The sequence below is a fragment of the Hyperoodon ampullatus genome (assembly GCF_949752795.1).
Source record: "Hyperoodon ampullatus genome assembly, chromosome: X".
Taxonomy (NCBI): domain Eukaryota; kingdom Metazoa; phylum Chordata; class Mammalia; order Artiodactyla; family Ziphiidae; genus Hyperoodon; species Hyperoodon ampullatus.
Genome location: NC_136913.1, coordinates 14920809 through 14938226, shown reverse-complemented (window position 1 = coordinate 14938226; position 17418 = coordinate 14920809). Strand labels below are relative to the sequence as shown.

Here is a 17418-nt window from a genome sequence, read left to right as displayed (position 1 = left end):
TTTTTTTTTTTTTTTTTTTTTTTGCGGTACGCGGGCCTCTTACTGTTGTGGCCTCTCCCGTTGCGGAGCACAGGCTCCGGACGCGCAGGCTCAGCGGCCATGGCTCACGGGCCCAGCTGCTCTGCGGCATGTGGGATCTTCCCGGACCGGGGCACGAACCCGTGTCCCCTGCATCGGCAGGCGGACTCTCAGCCACTGCGCCACCAGGGAAGCCCTGTTTTCTTTTTATTTAAAATTTTCTTTTATTCTTTTTGATGGGACACACATTTACAGGGTTGAAAAACCAAAAATGTACCATAAAATATGAAGTGAGAAGTGGCTTTCACACCTCTGTCCCTCATCTGCCCAGTCCTTTCCTTGAAACCGAGCAAGGGGTTGAGTGCTCGCTGCTCAGAAAGCCAAACTCTGACAGCGGGTATTTGCAGCAAAGTAAGGGTTTATTGCAGGGTGCCAAGCAGGGGAGTGGGAGGTGAGCCTCAGATCCCCTCCAAAGGGGAAGGACAAAGAAGGTGGGGCTAATCATTGTCTTGTGACATTTGTTAATCGCAGTTTCAAGAGTCAGGATGCCTAAGGTTATGAGTCTTTGGCCAGGTTGTCCATGACCTGGGGAGGGGGGCGGTCTGTTAGCTCATCTTGCCCTGGAGAAACAACCTGAGTATGTTAAGGATGTTATTGACAAGAGCACTTTTAGCCCTCTGGCTCTGGTTGATCATTGTTCAGTTAGCACAGGATTGAGGTCAGAGGGGATGAGAAAGGGGAAAAAGGTTTTAATAGAGAGGTTAATCATAAACTCGGCAGGGGAATTCAGTTTTAGGGGGACTCGCTTTCATACTAACATGTGACCACTGATGCTAGTTTTGATTTTGGACACAGGCGTCAGTAAGCAGCAGCTTGCAGCAAGCAGCAGCGAGCAGTAGCTGGAAGCAAGATCTTAGTTCCCGGACTGGGTGTCCTAACCACTGGACCACAGAGGCCAGCAGCTAGGGCCTGGGTCCCTAGTTCTTGCCTGCCTTGTCAAGAAAGAATTCAGGCGAGGAGGCAGAAGGTAAAGAGAAAAGTAAAAAGTTTACTGGAAAAGCAGAGTACACGCGGAAGGAAGCACAGGCGAACTCAGTGAGAGAGTCGAAAGAGTCGCGCCTTTAGGAAGTTTAAACCCTTTATGAGGGGGCAGTCTTCCAGGTCTTTGTCTTCTTCTTGGCCAGTCGTATTGTTTTGACCCCATGGCTAATTTGTCTCTGGACCTTCCCCTGGGTGTACACGCACCTCTCAGTCAAGAGGGCTATCATCGCAAAGGCCTCTGGGAGGAAGGTAGCAGGACTTACTATGGTCTGGCATCTCCTGCCTTTTTAACCCTGTGAAGGCTTTTGTGCATGCGTAGTGTCTCCCTTGCCCCAAGGATGGGAAATGTATGACCTCTCGATCTTTTAACAGGGTTTAGCCCCTCTCTGTCTCTGCCATAAAAGTGTCCGGTGTCCGGTTATCTACCCTGTTCCTGTTTCTTATATCAAGGCGCAGATCTCGAAATATAGACAGGAGTCCGGTCATAAATATGCAGTCCTGGAGCCCGTTTGTCTCTTGCCCCAGGAAATGTAAACTGGGGGCTGGTAATGAATGTCCGACCTGGAGCTCATCTTCTTCTCACCCCAGGAGGTGTGAACAGGAGGCCAGTTGTAAACGCCTAGCCTGGAGCCCACCTATCTCCTGCCTCAGTTTCTTCTGTGTCCTTTCAGAGATTTTTTTTTTTGCTCATGTTCAAGCAAATTTAAATATATGACCTCCCCCCACCTTGTCTTCAAGTCACTATCTACTGCCTAACTCATTTATGCCTGGCCCACTTTGGGCCACCCTGGCTGGCCTTGTTCTAGATTCTCACATCACCAGGACTTGCCTGTCTGAGATGCAACTCCTCAGCCTATGGACAGCCCCCTGCCCGCTCTATGGGTTGTTGGGGAGGAAGACATTTTCCTCTACCCTTCTAGGTTCTTCTGGCTGGTCTAAGAATTAAATGGACATGAGACAGATTAACAGGAGAAAATCACACAAAAATTGAATAACATGAATACATGGGAGAGAAGGCTTTCACCTTGAATACCATCTTTGGCTAAAGACAAAAGAGGGTGTGGACAGTGGGGAGTCAGTTATGGGAGGTGACCAGGAAAAGCATGGTAAACAAGGGTGAGCTTTTCATGCAGATGTAAGCCTTTGCCTTCTCCATTGATAAGTTTCTAGAGATTTGGTCATCCTCCTCTTCTTGGTACAGTCAAGGAGACACCCTTACAAATGGAGATTTTCCTTATGCATGTAAATGTTTCTTACAAAAGGGTAACTTCTACTTGGTTTTCAGCGTTTCTCCCATGTCTGCTGTTTCTTAGAAAATAACCAGCTTAAAAGAATTAATATGCCAAAGAGACATAGGGGGGCAAATTCTGCTCCCCTACAGGGTGAACGAGGTGGGGAGTGGGTGTGTGCCCACCTTGGAGTGCCTTCAAGTGCACAGTTGAAGCTACTGGGAAAATTACAGCAGCCAACTTGACTGACATACCCAGCACACACTTCAAATATGTTAGGTTAAAAAAACTGACTCAAAGGCAGTACTTTTCAGGCAGTGATTCTCAGCTTGAGAGTAAGGTCATAGCAGAATCTTCAGGAGGGCTTGTGTAGTTTTAAAACCATTCAATGTTGTCATTTCCTACATTTTGAAAGTGAAGATAATCCCATATCTTTCTGATGTCAACTACAGAAAGTAAAGTGTGGCAATTTTGGCTCTAGAGCATGAGTTAAAAATAAAAACATCGAAGAACATTGTTCAAAGGCATGCGCTATTGCTCCCAATGTTACCCAAAAACTGGGTTCACCTCTTCATGGGTGTTGAGCCAAAAGATGCAACCAAGCCAAAGCATGGGAGGAGGAAGGATCTATTACTTGCAGCAAGTAAGGAGAACACCAGGGATCTTTCTCAAAGCAGTGTCTCCCTGAAAACTGGGGAAGTTTTAAGCTAAGGGTACATGCGTATTCACGAAGGGGCTTGGGTGGTTCACACAGTCCAAGCTCTAGTTGACTGAAGTCACAAGGGTCAGAAAAGGTCAACATTATCATCCCTTAGGTTCCAGTTGATCTGGTGGTTGAGTGCTTCAGGCTAGTCTTTACTGCTGAAACAGAACTGGGGGTCTTTACAACTGATATATTATCTTTGCTCTTGTTACTTCTCTTGCCTGATAAGTCATTTGTTCCTACATTGTTTCCTTAAGGTCATTAATTACTGAGACCTGTTCAAGGACAAGCATTATGGCCAGGCTTAGATCACAAAATGGCTTAGGCCAAAAATGGGTTCTCTTATGTCAAGAAAACCAGCCATGCCTGGTTTTCTTTCTCTGGGGACGTGCTACCCTATGTGCTTACACCACAGGGGTTAAAATTGCTTTTGAGGGGCGGTGGTGGGTCAAAAAACCATCTTATACCATGTCTAAAGCGCAGATATGAATGTGGTACATAAACAGGTATACACACAAAATATATGTGGAATTAAAATTTCGTTGGAGGGGCAACTGGGAAAAAAATGTCTAACAAGGCTCATTAGGAAAGTGATAATGAACAGAAAGGTTGAGATGCTGGCCAAAGGGAATGGGTGCAGCGCTGATGATTTGTGGGTGTTTCCGAGGAGGGGAGAGTGGTGGTCAGGATAAAGACCTGGCTTCCAGGGCACTGCTGTGGTGGGCTGCCGTGGCCAACTTAGACTGATTTGACTTTGCCATTTTTACTGTCTGGTAAGGGGCAGAAGAAAGTTACTCCTCTCCCACGCTCCTCCCTCTCCCCACCGCCGCCACAGCTGGATTCAACTAGTAGAACTTGAGGACTAGCTGTTTCTCAGATACCCAGCGCCCCAGCATCGCAGGATGCCAGAGCTGGAGGGCCCTATGCCTTCCTGTCCCTTTTATTTTCCACGTCACATACTAGAACCAAGGCCGTCCCCTCAATGATGGAATGGAACTGACTCTCTGGACATACATTCCTTTTGCTCCCCCGCAAAGGGTCATTGATTCAAGAGGCACAGCCGATGCTGGGAGATAACTTTAAAGACAAGTGTCTGTTTTGTGAAGTCTGTTTCTCCATAGCTATTGACTAGAGTGAAATACGAGTTGATGCTGGGAATGATGTGAGCCCTGCGTGGCTGCGGAGGGAGAGCAGGGAGGGGGTTATTCTGGTGGACGAGTGGAGGGAGGGAGTTGGTTTGACTCGTCAGAATTCTTTCCAACTCTCCGCCACCATCTTTGTGGTCTTGGTCAAGATCATGGAACTATTCTGGGCCTTTTTTTTTTTTCTTTATAAATCTATAGATTAGGTGCATCAAATTAAGGTTACTTTCAAATCTAGTAAGCTACAGGGGTCAGTACTTGACAAGGTGAGACACGTCTAAGGATTTCTTTATTCAGTAATTAGACCTCACTGCTTGATCATTACAATTGCAAAGAATTAAGTGGAGACAATGGTGGTTTCGTACAGAATAGGGCCACATCCCAGGCACTCTTCTTCCGGTTCTTAGAATGATGTTTTGTTTTTTCCTTCACTGGGATATCTTTTTTACTAATGCCTGGAATTCTTCGAAACTAACTTCTCCATCTCCATTCCTGTCCAGTTCTTGAAAGAGGTCATCTAGGGTGCTTGGACCCTGGTTTTAGACAAAAAGGATGAGACAGAAGAGAGGAGAGAAAATGATTCAGTTACTGCTGCACATTCTCCGAAATTAGAGACACTGGGTCTGCGTTCCTAGAAGGCAGCCGAGTTTTCAGTCACATGTTACCGATAGGGATGAAAAAACCAACTTTAGTTGTATTGCTTCATGTCACAGAACTGACTACCCTTTTTTTAAAAAAAACTATATCATGCATTTATTATTTTAAAATTGATAATGTGTATTTTAAAATAATTGGTTTCCTATGTAAACTAAATCTAAATCATTCTTTTGAGAAGTCCCAGGGCTTTACTTGACTGCCAAGGGGCCCTGCTCCAAGGTTTCCCTGGTAACTGGTTTGGCATCCAGCCCCAGAGCTGGACCAGCATGTGATCCTAGGCTTGCCATGGACCAGCCGCATGCCAAAGCTTTTCCTTAGCCTGTGCAGTTCTCCCAGCTGCCGTGTGCGGGAGATCCACTTTACAGATGAGGAAACTGAGGCTTTGAGACACCCGCTGACTTGCTCAGGGCCCCCAGCTGGTAAGTAGAGGGCTTGGGGTTCAAACACTGACTCCAGAGCTCAACCCCTTAATTAGCAACCACCCTAGTTTTTTCCCAAACCCCGGGTTGCAGCCCACTGCTATGCTATGCAGGATGACTTTGGCTCAGTGGTTCTCACACTTTGGCATGCGTCAGAATCACCAGGTGGGCTTGCTGACCTTAGTAAACCCAAACTGATGGGTGGTCTTACTCCCAGAGCTTCCGATTGACTAGGCTTGGGGTGGGACCTGAGAATCTGTATTTCCAACAGGTTCCTGGGCGGTGTTGATGCTGCTGGTCCAGGACTGACTACTCAGAGAACCACTGCTTGTTACATCAGATCATGTTCAGCTCAACTCCCTTTTGACTACTGGTGTTCCTGTAGTGAATTAAGCAGAATTAATTTTTGTCTCTGCTGTAGGGGTGGAAAAATTTCCCTTCCTCCCTTCTGGGTTCTTTGGCTGGTCTATTAATTAAATTGACATAGACAGATCAACAGGAGAAAAACAAGTTTAATTACATAGGTACAGGGTTCCCCATAAAAATGTGATACCCAAAGGGCAGCCAGGTAACTGAGGCTTATATAACATCCTGGGCTAAGGCTACAAAAGGAAGGAAGGCCATTCAGAGGTAGGCAAAGATGTTTGGAAAACAAAAGTTTGGCCTGTTCTACAGATAAATTTCTTAGGAAAAAAGGAATCTCTAGCAAGAGCTCTCTTCCTGGTAAAAGAAGAGCTCTCTTTGCAGTGTAAATTTAGGCGGTTGAGTGGGAGGTAAAGAGCTTTCCCTGAATCTTTGGGTTTTGATTTTTTTTAGTTCCAAGTAATCTTCATGCTAAAGTGGCATATTTCAGGGAGACTTGTTCTGAGCCCCTCCACTGCCATAAAACTCAAATCTTAAAGCCATCACAACTCTGACTTTCAGGTTAGGAGTCTCTGTGGCAAAATAGTACCCAGGAAACCTATTGAAATAACAGTTTAGTTTATAAGTCAGCTTCGAAAAATTTTTTTTAATTGTGGTAAAAAACACATAAGATAACATTCCCCATCTTAACTATTTTTAAGTATACGGTTCAGTAATATTAAGTATGTTCACATTGTTGTGCAACAAATCTCTACATCAAGGTATGATTTAATCCCTAAGATTCCTGTAAAGACACTGGCACTTAGCTATGCTCACAAGACCAAACTGTGTTAGTTACTTAGCATCTGTTTTATAAATACCAAGCACTGTTTTCCTGAAGCATTTGCTACATTCTAAACCATACAAGGTGATGTGATGTAAACAGAGTATAGCTTAGAAAACCTTAGAAATCCATATGGAAATATAATCAGTACATGACTTGATAAGTAGATTTTTCACAACTTACCATTAGTCTTCCTACCTTTAACCAAATTAGAAAAGTCATATGTGCTTTTTATAGGAAATACATAAAATATAGAAAAATACAGAAAAAATCACCCATCTTACCTTATTTAAAAACAACTTGTTTGAATAGATTGCCTAGGCTTTCCTGTCAGATTATTATTTTTCTTCTTTTTCTTATTATTTTCTATTATTCCTATTATTATTTTTCTTCCTTTTGGAAAAATTTAAGAGTTTTTTGAAAAGTTGAATCTTTCTCAGAAACACTGGTTTTTATTTTTAATTAGAAAGTCTCTTTTTCTGCTAGTACCTTTAACTTTTCAAGTTATTTCACATTTTAACTATAAGACAATATCGATTACAAGGTCATTGAATTCAGCTACTTCACTTTTTAGTACTAAAAACAGAAACCTCAACGACTAAAACTAGAAACCTTCTCACATGTCATATTGACAGAAGGGACATCTCTGGTTAAAGACTGAGAACAAAATTCTGAAGTTAGAGCTAAGTAGGGACCAAGTCAAATGTAACAGGTAGTTGCACAGTTGCTTCCATTTTGAAGATGGTTTTTAGTTCCAAGGGAAACAAACTGTATTGGAGCAAAGAGAATCAACCTTTCCCTATCCCTTATTGCCTCTAGATGCATTTTGATTTTGATAACTCTGGGATGGTTTTGATCAGAAACTTTATGGCTGAGGAAATGTAATCCTTTCCTGAAAGTTGTTTAGAAACCTGTGGTTGCTCATCAGCACAAATTTAGGTGCTTAACACAAATTAACACAAATGTAAATGCTTTTGAAATAGAAATGGGTGTCGCCAGAGGGCAATTTATCAGCATGAAGCCGGTTTTCTTAACAGCCTGCCAAGTAAGTGTTGGTCTAGTTGAGAGATCCTGCCTATAACAGTGGAGCACATCCAAGTCCAGCTCCTATAACCGTACAGGCCTCGTTGTTTTCCTAAAGCCTGGCACAGGGGTGCTGAATCCAGGCTGAAGGCCTTAGTGTGTTTGCTTGGCAACCTGCGGGTCTTCCAGGCCTAGCTTGGTAAGAGTGCGATCATGGCTTCTGTTTCCTATGGCTGCTCCCGGGGAGTTCTGTGTCAAGGCTGTGGGCAATAGAAGGCGTAGTCCGTGTTTTCTAGGAGCTCGCCTTCTGAAATGTGGCCTGCCCTCAGGGGAGGAAAGCACACATTCAAGCGCCCTCCCTCCTGTGATGCCTATGCCTGGGCTGCTGGGCGCTCTGCCTCAGATGGAGCTCTGATCCGTATCGTCGCGGACCTCAGCCTCTGGCCGCGTCCTTTCCTCTCTTCTCCCCTCCCTTCCCACCATCGCCGCCCCATCAGCGGGCTCTGTCGTGGTATACTCACTTTCAGTAAACTGGGGAATTCAGTCTGAATCAATAGCTTCAGCTCCTCCTTCGACAGCTGGTTTGGATCACCTTCTTTGGCTGCGTATTTTTCAAAAATCCTCTTCAGTTCTTCAGGAAGCTTGTTTGTACTCATTTTGGTGTCCTGTAAATTGAGAAAGAGATGAACTTACCAGAAAGCTGAAGTATTTTATACTGATGATTGCCAGCAGGAGTTGAGTGCTTTTGGGCTGTTTCCTAGGCATAGGTGAGAGAGAATAAAGGAAAGGGGAGAGGGGAAGATAAAGAGGAGGAGGAGGAGAGAGGGGGCGGGAACTGTGGGAATCACAATGTACCAGTGACTGAAAACGTGTTTTAAAAATAATCATCGGGCTTCCCTGGTGGCGCAGTGGTTGAGAGTCCGCCTGCCGATGCAGGAGACACGGGTTCGTGCCCTGGTCCGGGAAGATCCCACATACCACGGAGCGGCTGGGCCCGTGAGCCATGGCCGCTGAGCCTGCGCGTCCGGAGCCTGTGCTCCGCAACGGGAGAGGCCACAACAGTGAGAGGCCCGCGTACCGCAAGAAAATAAAAAAAAAAAAAATCATCTTAGATAGGTTGTTAAATGTCTGTTTTTGGAGTACATCTGTTAGAACATAGTCTTTGGAGCCAAATACTTTTACTAGTAATTATGACATTTTTCACATTTTAGGTACCTGCTCTGCACGCTGTAGGCTGTGGTCTTGAAGAAACCTGACCACAGCTTCTAGCCTCTTAAGTTACTGGTAATATCTTTAGGTGGCACAAACCCACTTTTTCTCTAGACCGTGATCTTTCACACCATTCTGAAAGGAAGCAGAAGCAGCTACAGGCAGTACTAAAATCACACTTACCTGGTCGTCCAGCAGTGAGGCAGCTGGAAGAATCAAATTAGGAGTGTGAGAAGCTGAGCAGGATCCTGTGACTTTTATAGTCTTTACAGCTACACCACCCTGATTATGAAATTTTCCTTTTGTTTGCCATTTAAGGGTAATTATTAATGATTTTTCAAACCCAAGCCTAAGACTGCATGAGCTTCATAATTAAGGGCAAGATCCAATAAAGGGCCACCTCAACAGTTGCTTAATGGTTCAGAGTCCCAAGTATAAGCTTGGATTCTTTACCCCTTAGATTATATTTTCCCTACAATGTGGAACTAGGATATTTGCTCACTGTTCACATTTCAGAAAGCTCAAATATGGAGGGTTGGTTTTTTTCAATTTAGTTGCATATTTAGGCTTGAAAACAATAATTTTCTGCACATCAAGAAAAAAATGCTGAAATAGATAATCAAATACTACATAGTTTAAAGAATTGCCTTATAGCCTTTGAAGTCCCTCTGATGTTTTGTACATATAAGGTGGTTAAATTTTTTTTTTAATAAACATCCACTTTTTAAAATTAATTAATTAATTAATTAGGCTGTGTTGGGTCTTAGTTGCTGCGCGCGGGCTTTTCTCTAGTTGCGGCGAGCGGGGGCTACTCTTCGTTGCGGTGCACAGTCTTCTCACTGTGGTGGCTTCTCTTGTTGCGGAACATGGGCTCTAGGTGCGCGGGCTTCAGTAGTTGTGGCATGCGGGCTTAGTAGTTGTGGCTTGTGGGGTTTAGAGTGCTGGCTCAGTACTTGTGGCGCACGGGCTTGGTTGCTCTGCGGCATGTGGGATCTTCCCAGACCAGGGCTCGAACCCGTGTCCCCTGCATTGGCAGGTGGATTCTTAACCACTGTGCCACCAGGGAAGTCCCTAGGTGGTTAAATTTTTGAATAACTGAATGAATGAATAAAATATCATTGAGAAGCAGGTTTAAGAAGTCGGGGGAAGATACACAATAATTTGTGGTTTCATTTGGCAAGGCAAGATTGCCAAATAGCATGGTCATTTTTCAACTTTTTCATTATTTGTTGTTCCCATATGTGCTTTTTATTTCTTTTCCTTGCCAAATCTATTTTGTTAATCATTCTAAAAACTCGTGAAAATACTTGACTTACTTTTATTCAATTGGAATTACTTCAAACTTTTGGAACTGCCAGGATTTAAAATTGGAGACTAAATTTATTTCTCTTAGAAAGAGTTCCATGAAAGAATTAGGACATTTCCTGGGAACATTGATCCAACTGTAACTCACAAAAGGGGTTTCCAGATCAACTTTAAAAGCACTTATCAGCTTTTAAATACTTGTATATGTCCACACTTTTTATGGACCTTTTCTATATTTAGTTTTCTATGGCCCTTTGTTATATTGCAGACAAATTCAGCATTAAAATATTGGACTGTATTTCTCTCTGAGGCTTTTCAGTTCTAAAATTCTAGAACCTTATTTACCTTGGAGAACAAATGTGAAATCTTATATATAGAGTTCCTTAAAAGCTGCCACCAGGGCCTCCCTGGTGGCGCAGTGGTTGAGAGTCCGCCTGCCGATGCAGGGGATACGGGTTCGTGCCCCGGTCTGGGAGGATCCCATATGCCGCGGAGCGGCTGGGCCCGTGAGCCATGGCTGCTGAGCCTGCGCATCCGGAGCCTGTGCTCCGCAACGGGAGAGGCCACAACAGTGAGAGGCCCGCATACCACAAAAAAAAAAAAAAAAAAAAAAAAAAAAAAAAAGCTGCCACCAATCCTGAGTCCTGATCATTCCATGCACCTTAACTGTCTTGTGTATGTTATTCTCGCTTTTATTGCAGATTATTTGACATTGGTATGCATCAGTACTGACTATGTATTAACTCACTTCTTAGAGTAAAGATAGGCCTTTTGCTTTTAGCTGTAAGATTTACACAAAAATGTTCTGATTTGGCAATGTATTTTAATGTATTTTAATCAAGATTTCCTCTTAGAGGAAAACATAGGCAGAACACTCTATGACATAAATCACAGCAAGATCCTTTTGGACCCACCTACTAGAGAAATGGAAATAAAGACAAAAATAAACACATGGGACCTAATGAAACTTAAAAGCTTTTGCACAGCAAAGGAAACCATAAACAAGACCAAAAGACAACCCTCAGAATGGGAGAAAATATTTGCAAATGAAGCAACTGACAAAGGATTAATCTCCAAAATTTATAAGCAGCTCATGCAGCTCAATAACAAAAAAAACAAACAACCCAATCCAAAAATGGGCAGAAGACCTAAATAGACATTTCTCCACAGAAGATATACAGACTGCCAACAAACACATGAAAGGATGCTCAACATCTTTACTCATTAGAGAAATGCAAATCAAAACTACACTGCGATATCATCTCACACCAGTCAGAATGGCCATCATCAAAAAATCTAGAAACAATAAATGCTGGAGAGGGTGTGGAAAAAAGGGAACACTCTTGCACTGCTGGTGGGAATGTGAATTGGTACAGCCACTATGGAGAACGGTATGGAGGTTCCTTAAAAAACTACAAATAGAACTACCATATGACCCAGCAATCCCACTACTGGGCATATACCCTGAGAAAACCATAATTCAAAAAGAGTCATGTACCAAAATGTTCATAGCAGCCCTATTTACAATAGCCCGGAGATGGAAACAACCTAAGTGTCCATCACCGGATGAATGGATAAAGAAGATGTGGCACATATATACAATGGAATATTACTCAGCCATAAAAAGAAACGAAATTGAGCTATTTGTAATGAGGTGGATGGACCTAGAGTCTGTCATACAGAGTGAAGTAAGTCAGAAAGAGAAAGACAAATACTGTATGCTGACACATATATATGGAATTTAAGGGAAAAAAATGTCATGAAGAACATAGGGGTAAGACAGGAATAAAGACACAGATCTACTAGAGAATGGACTTGAGGATATGGGGAGGGGGAAGGGTAAGCTGTGACAAAGCGAAAGAGAGGCATGGACATATATACACTACCAAATGTAAGGTAGATAGCTAGTGGGAAGCAGCCGCATAGCACAGGGAGATCAGCTTTGTGACCGCCTGGAGGGGTGGGATAGGGAGGGCGGGAGGGAGACGCAAAAGGGAGGGGATATGGGAACATATGTATATGTATAACTGATTAAATTTGTTAATTAAAAAAATTAAAAAAAAATATATATATATATAAACAATACTCCAAAAAAAAGTTTTTATTTTCCCTATTTGAGTATTGCTTTGTTCTTTAATTCATTTAGATTTTTATGTATTTAGAATTATCCTACTGTAAAGCATCATTAAATATGATCAGATACAAAAAAAAAATGTTCTGATTTGGCAATGTATTTTAATCAAGATTTTCGAGAATTTCTCGGGTTTTTATACTTATGCTCTGTCTTACCTGGGAGGAAGGAGGCTTTTGTTGAACAGTCATGAAAATATCTTTTTCTGCCAACACCTTTTTAAAAAAATTTCAAATCTACAGAAAATTTGCAGAAAGAGTCAATGAATACCAACCCACCTTTCGCCCAGATTCACTAATCGGTAACATTTCCACATTTGCTTTCTCTTTTTATGGATGACCCCCCAACCCCAACCATTTGAGAATCAGTTACAGACATCCAGACACTAACCCCCTAAATACCTCAGCATCTTATCTCATAAGGACAAGGACATTCTCTTACACAACCACAATGCCATTATCACAGCCCGTATTCACATCTCCCCAGTTGTTGAAATAGCATCTTAAATTATCTGTTCTCTCAAATTACCACTTGTGAGCTAAAATCAACATGGCAGTTGTTTTATTTCTTGAGTCTATTGAAGAAGTGATTTTAATAACTATATGTGATCTTAATAACAATATAATATATAACTATATGATTTTAACAAGTATATATTGTATGAGATAATATATGTTGTATACAACACATGAAATGTATATATGAACACACGTGTGTGTGAGCATGTGTGTATATAAAATGAACTCTAAGAAAAACATTTGGAACAGTATTGGTTAACAGTCTTTTAGGCTACAAATCTCTAGATTCAAGGGAAGACCTCTGATTAAAACAGGCCCAGTGCTGCTTGTTGTCAGAAGTTAGGCTTGTGGTAAACACTAACAGAACGGGAAAAACACCCCGTTGGTCCTCTTATATTTTCACTTGCTCACCTCTGCAAGTCACATCTCTCGTCTCTTATTTTTCTCTTTACCTGTGGACTCAAGCGTGAGGGTAAACCTGCAGTGGGAAACATGAAATCCACCAATAGATACTCTCATGAAACATTAACTAAAAATATATGGAGATGGGCGATAAATACAGGGTGTGTTCAAAAGAGTGCATTTTGAAACCAGAGAAAGGGGAAAAAATGACAGGCACAAGATGGGTAATGGAAAAATGGAGAGGCAAAGGTTATTTTGCCTCACCGTTGAATTGCTTGATCTTTGGACAGACTTCAGTTTTCCCTAGGAAAGCCAAGAGTAACTTATTTTACAAGCTTGGGGTACCACAGATCTCCGTGGCCGGGTTACTGTGCTCGAAGGCCACAGCAGCAGCGCCTCAAAAAGCACCTCGGGAAGAGGGTAGTGTCAGCAGCCAGGCCCTGCGAAGCAAAATGGGTGTGAAATGCTGTCTGTGGGCTCGTGTTGTCTTTGATGCTGAGGTTTGACCCTGACTATTAAAGAGCAGCTGTCCCTAAAAGGGAGCTCCCCCCCACCGCCCAGGACAGAGTTCACCTTTCACTTCCAGCTTCTGCCCTGGGTGCCAGAGTTCGCAGAGGCCTCCTTATCAGAGTCCGGGACTATCGAGGCCTGCTTTTTTATCATGGGCTGTGTGCTGCCCCCGCACCTGACCCGTTAGCTCCAGAAATCCCGCAGCACCTGTGTGAAGTGGATGCCGCTGTTACGTCCAGTCTACAGAGACGGTCAAGGACCCGTTCAAGGTCATGTCACTGGGGACTGGCAGAGCTGGGATTCAAGTCCAGAGCCAGCCTGCACCCTCAGCCACCATGCCACCTGCCCCATCTCAGGAGTAGGGCTTCTGTGAGGAGAGCTGGTCAATGTTAGTGTGAGTCTCAGAGGCAGGACTTCAGTGTCATGATCACACCTGAAGGTATAAGAATGTTCTTTTCCTGGTGGAAGTAACATAGACCTTATTTTACTGGTGGAAAAAACCAAGTTAAAAAAACTAGAGGGGCTTCCCTGGTGGCACAGTGGTTGAGAGTCCGCCTGCCGATGCAGGGGACACGGGTTCGTGCCCCGGTCCGGGAAGATCCCACATGCCGCAGAGCGGCTGGGCCCGTGAGCCATGGCCGCTGGGCCTGCGCGTCCAGAGCCTGTGCTCCGCAACAGGAGAGGCCACAACAGTGAGAGGCCCGCGTACCACAAAAAAAAAAAAAAAAAAAACCTAGAAAATATCTACGTATTTCTAGGACTGCTTAATGCTTTCACCATTGTAGATTCCATCCTCACGCTGCCCTGATGCTGCAGGGAAGTACCGGCCCTGTATCAGGTGAGAGGTGAGCTTGGGCACAGCGTACCTTGGCCTCAGAGCAGGCCACTGCCCCTCTCCCCTTCCATCTGTGACTTGGTCTCAGAGACCCTCTACTTCTTGTAGGCCCACCGACCAGTCCCTGGGTCTCCTCTGTTAGTTTTTGATTAAAATCCAGGGAGATTTAATGATGGAGCGCTTGATCCAAACCTGCCATTGTGCTGAACTCTGATGGTGCTAGAGAAGAAGATCTAGTCCTTGTGCGTGAGGAGCCCACACTTTAGTTTCTGAGAGGAGGTGCATATATGAAATGATGGCGGAGGTTAAAGTTGTATACGATAAAGGACTGGATTAGTTTCCTATTGCTGCTGTAACAAATTACCACCAACTTAGTGCCAAATTTATTTTTTTACAGGTCTGGAGCTCAGAAGCATTTCTTCTGGAGGCTCTAGGGGAGAATCTATTTCTTTGCCTTTTCCAGCTTCTAGAGACTGCCTGCTCATGGCCCTTTCCTCCATCTTTAAAGCCAGCCATGTGGCCTCTTCCAGTCTCTCTCTCTCCCTCTCTCTCTGACCTCTGCTTCGTTGTCACATCTCCATCTCTGATTCTGACCCTCCTGCTTCTTCTTATGAAGACCCTGTGGTTATGTTGGGCCTACCCTGATAACCCCCAGATAATTTTACCATCTCAGGAGGCTTAATTTAATCAGGCCTGCAAAGTCGCTTTTGCCATGGAAGGCAACATATTCACGGTTTCTGGGGACTAGGACTAGGACATCTTTGGGGGGGGCTGTTATTCAGCCTACCACTTATTGGAAATGAATTAACACAGTGTAGGTCATTTGTTTGGTAGGGTGAGCATAACAGTGGTATTAAGTATGGCACAGTAAGGAGAACTGGAGGGTGCCCCTAAAGCGCAAGCCCACGTGGGATGGTGGGGAGAAGCCATCTCAGGGAAAGTAGTGAAGAGGCGGTATGTATGCAGAGGCGCCATCGGCGACGGACCTATCCAGCTGAGGTAGAAACCACGGGTCGGAATACGTGGGGAGAGCATAGACGGTTCCTGAATGAGGTGGACCCTGCGAGCCACATGGAAGGGTTCAGATTTGGTCTGCAACGATGGAGGCTGCGGTAGCTGCCCAGCTACTGAAGATGGTCTGCTGGGAGGTAGGCTCCTCTAGTGTCCCCAAATGAAATGTCCAAAGGCAAGGGACTGGACAGAAGCTGGCCTTACCAGGGTTCTGTCAGGTAGGTCAGAAGGCTTGCACTCTTTCCCGCACTGCCATTAAGGAATTTCATCTTTGGGAATTCCCTGGCAGTCTAATGGTTAGGACTTTGCACTTTCACTGCCGAGGCTCAGGCTTAGTTCCCTGGTTGGGGAACTAAGATCCTGCAAGCCGCGCTCCGTGGCCAAAAAAAAAGGGGGGTGGGATTTCATCTTTGATAAGAGAACCTAGCTTCCCTAGACTTTGTTGTTTAAGGCACCCAGGACTCCTGAAGTCTTGAACCCATTACACTTTTATCATGGGCTGCAGAAACTTTGGTAAAGGTTAATTAGGGCCGTGTTTATCCTTACATGGTACATTTACATCTCCTAAAGCTTTATCACCACTAATATTCGTTACTTATTGATCCTTTTTTATTTTTCTTCTGCGCTATGGCTCGGTTCCAAGAAACGACAGATCTGTAGTGGAGATCAGATGACAGCTTGTATTTTGGCAAACTCAGAATGGGCCGAGGTGACCCTTTTGCAACGGAAGAGGCATTTTCCTCTCAGATGCAAAATCTAGGGTCTTTTGAAAATGTTGGGAGTAAAACTAAAGCATATCTGAAGTTCTTTAACCGCCCCAGTAATGATAAAAGATATGTTTTAAAACTGTGATGTTCTCCTATCTCTCAGGCTTTTTGCGGAAGGAACGCCAGGAACAAAGATGTTTCCTTAATTTTGTTGCTCAATCAGGTCGTTTGTAACCGGGAGGCAGTCATACTGTCATCTTTAGAGCTGGTAGGACGGCCTGATAACTCTGCAAGGCAACTGGTTTGGCCAGGCTTGACCAGAAGTACCCTGTGTTCTCTGCCTTCCCCAGCCGTCCCCTTCTGGAGTGTTTCTGTTCTCCCAGCTGGAGCCTGGCCTGGACGTTCTTTTTTTTTCACATCTTTAATGGAGTATAATTGCTTTACAGTGGTGTGTTGGTTTCTGCTTTATAACGAACTGGATCAGCTCTACATATACATATATCCCCATATCCCCTCCCTCTTGCGTCTCCCTCCCACCCTCCCTATCCCACCCCTCAAGGTGGTTACAAAGCACCGAGCTGATCTCCCTGCGCCATGCGGCTGCTTCCCACTAGCTATGGATTTTACGTTTGGGAGTGTATATATGTCCATGCCACTGTCTCACTTTGTCCCAGCTTACCCTTTCCCCTCCCCGTGTCCTCAAGTCCATTCTCTAGTAGGTCTGCGTCTTTATTCCCGTCCTGCCCCTAGGTTCTTCATAACCTTTTTTTTTTTTTTAGATTCCATATATATGTGTTAGCATACGGTATTTGTTTTTCTCTTTCTGACTTACTTCACTCTGTATGACAGACTCTAGGTCCATCCACCTCACTACAAATAACTCAATTTCGTTTCTTTTTACGGCTGAGTAATATTCCATTGTATATATGTGCCACATCTTCTTTATCCATTCGTCTGTCGATGGACACTTAGATTGCTTCCATGTCCTGGCTGTTGTAAATAGAGCTGCCATGAACATTGGGGTACATGACTCTTTTTGAATTATGGTTTTCTCAGGGTATATGCCCAGTAGTGGGATTGCTGGGTCGTATGGTAGTTCTATTTTTAGTTTTTTAAGGAACCTCCATACTGTTCTCCATAGTGGCTGTATCAATTTATATTCCCACCAACAGTGCAAGAGGGTTCCCTTTTCTCCACAGGACGGGGTTAAAGGAGCAGCTGCTTCAGGGGCTCTGGCTCACTCAGGCTGGGGGGAAGGAGGGGTACGGAGTGCGGGGTGAGCCTGCGGTGGCAGAGGGCGGCGGAACGTTGCACGAGCCTGAGGCGCGCCGTGCGTTCTCCCGGGGAACGTGTCCCTGGATCACGGGACCCT

General features: G+C 44.2%; 2 protein-coding genes across 2 annotated transcripts in view; one reads left to right on the top strand and one right to left on the bottom strand.

Annotated features, from left to right (window-relative positions):
- CTPS2 (CTP synthase 2) overlaps positions 1–17418 on the top strand; it is a 99189-nt gene that overhangs the window by 43703 nt on the left and 38068 nt on the right. The gene's annotated exons all lie outside the window — the stretch shown is intronic.
- On the bottom strand, positions 4562–8074 carry S100G (S100 calcium binding protein G; the record flags this gene model as incomplete). Its single annotated transcript, XM_079727119.1, has 2 exons — positions 4562–4666; positions 7940–8074. The coding sequence occupies 2 exons, from the start codon at positions 8072–8074 to the stop codon at positions 4562–4564; spliced, it is 240 nt and encodes a 79-aa protein (XP_079583245.1).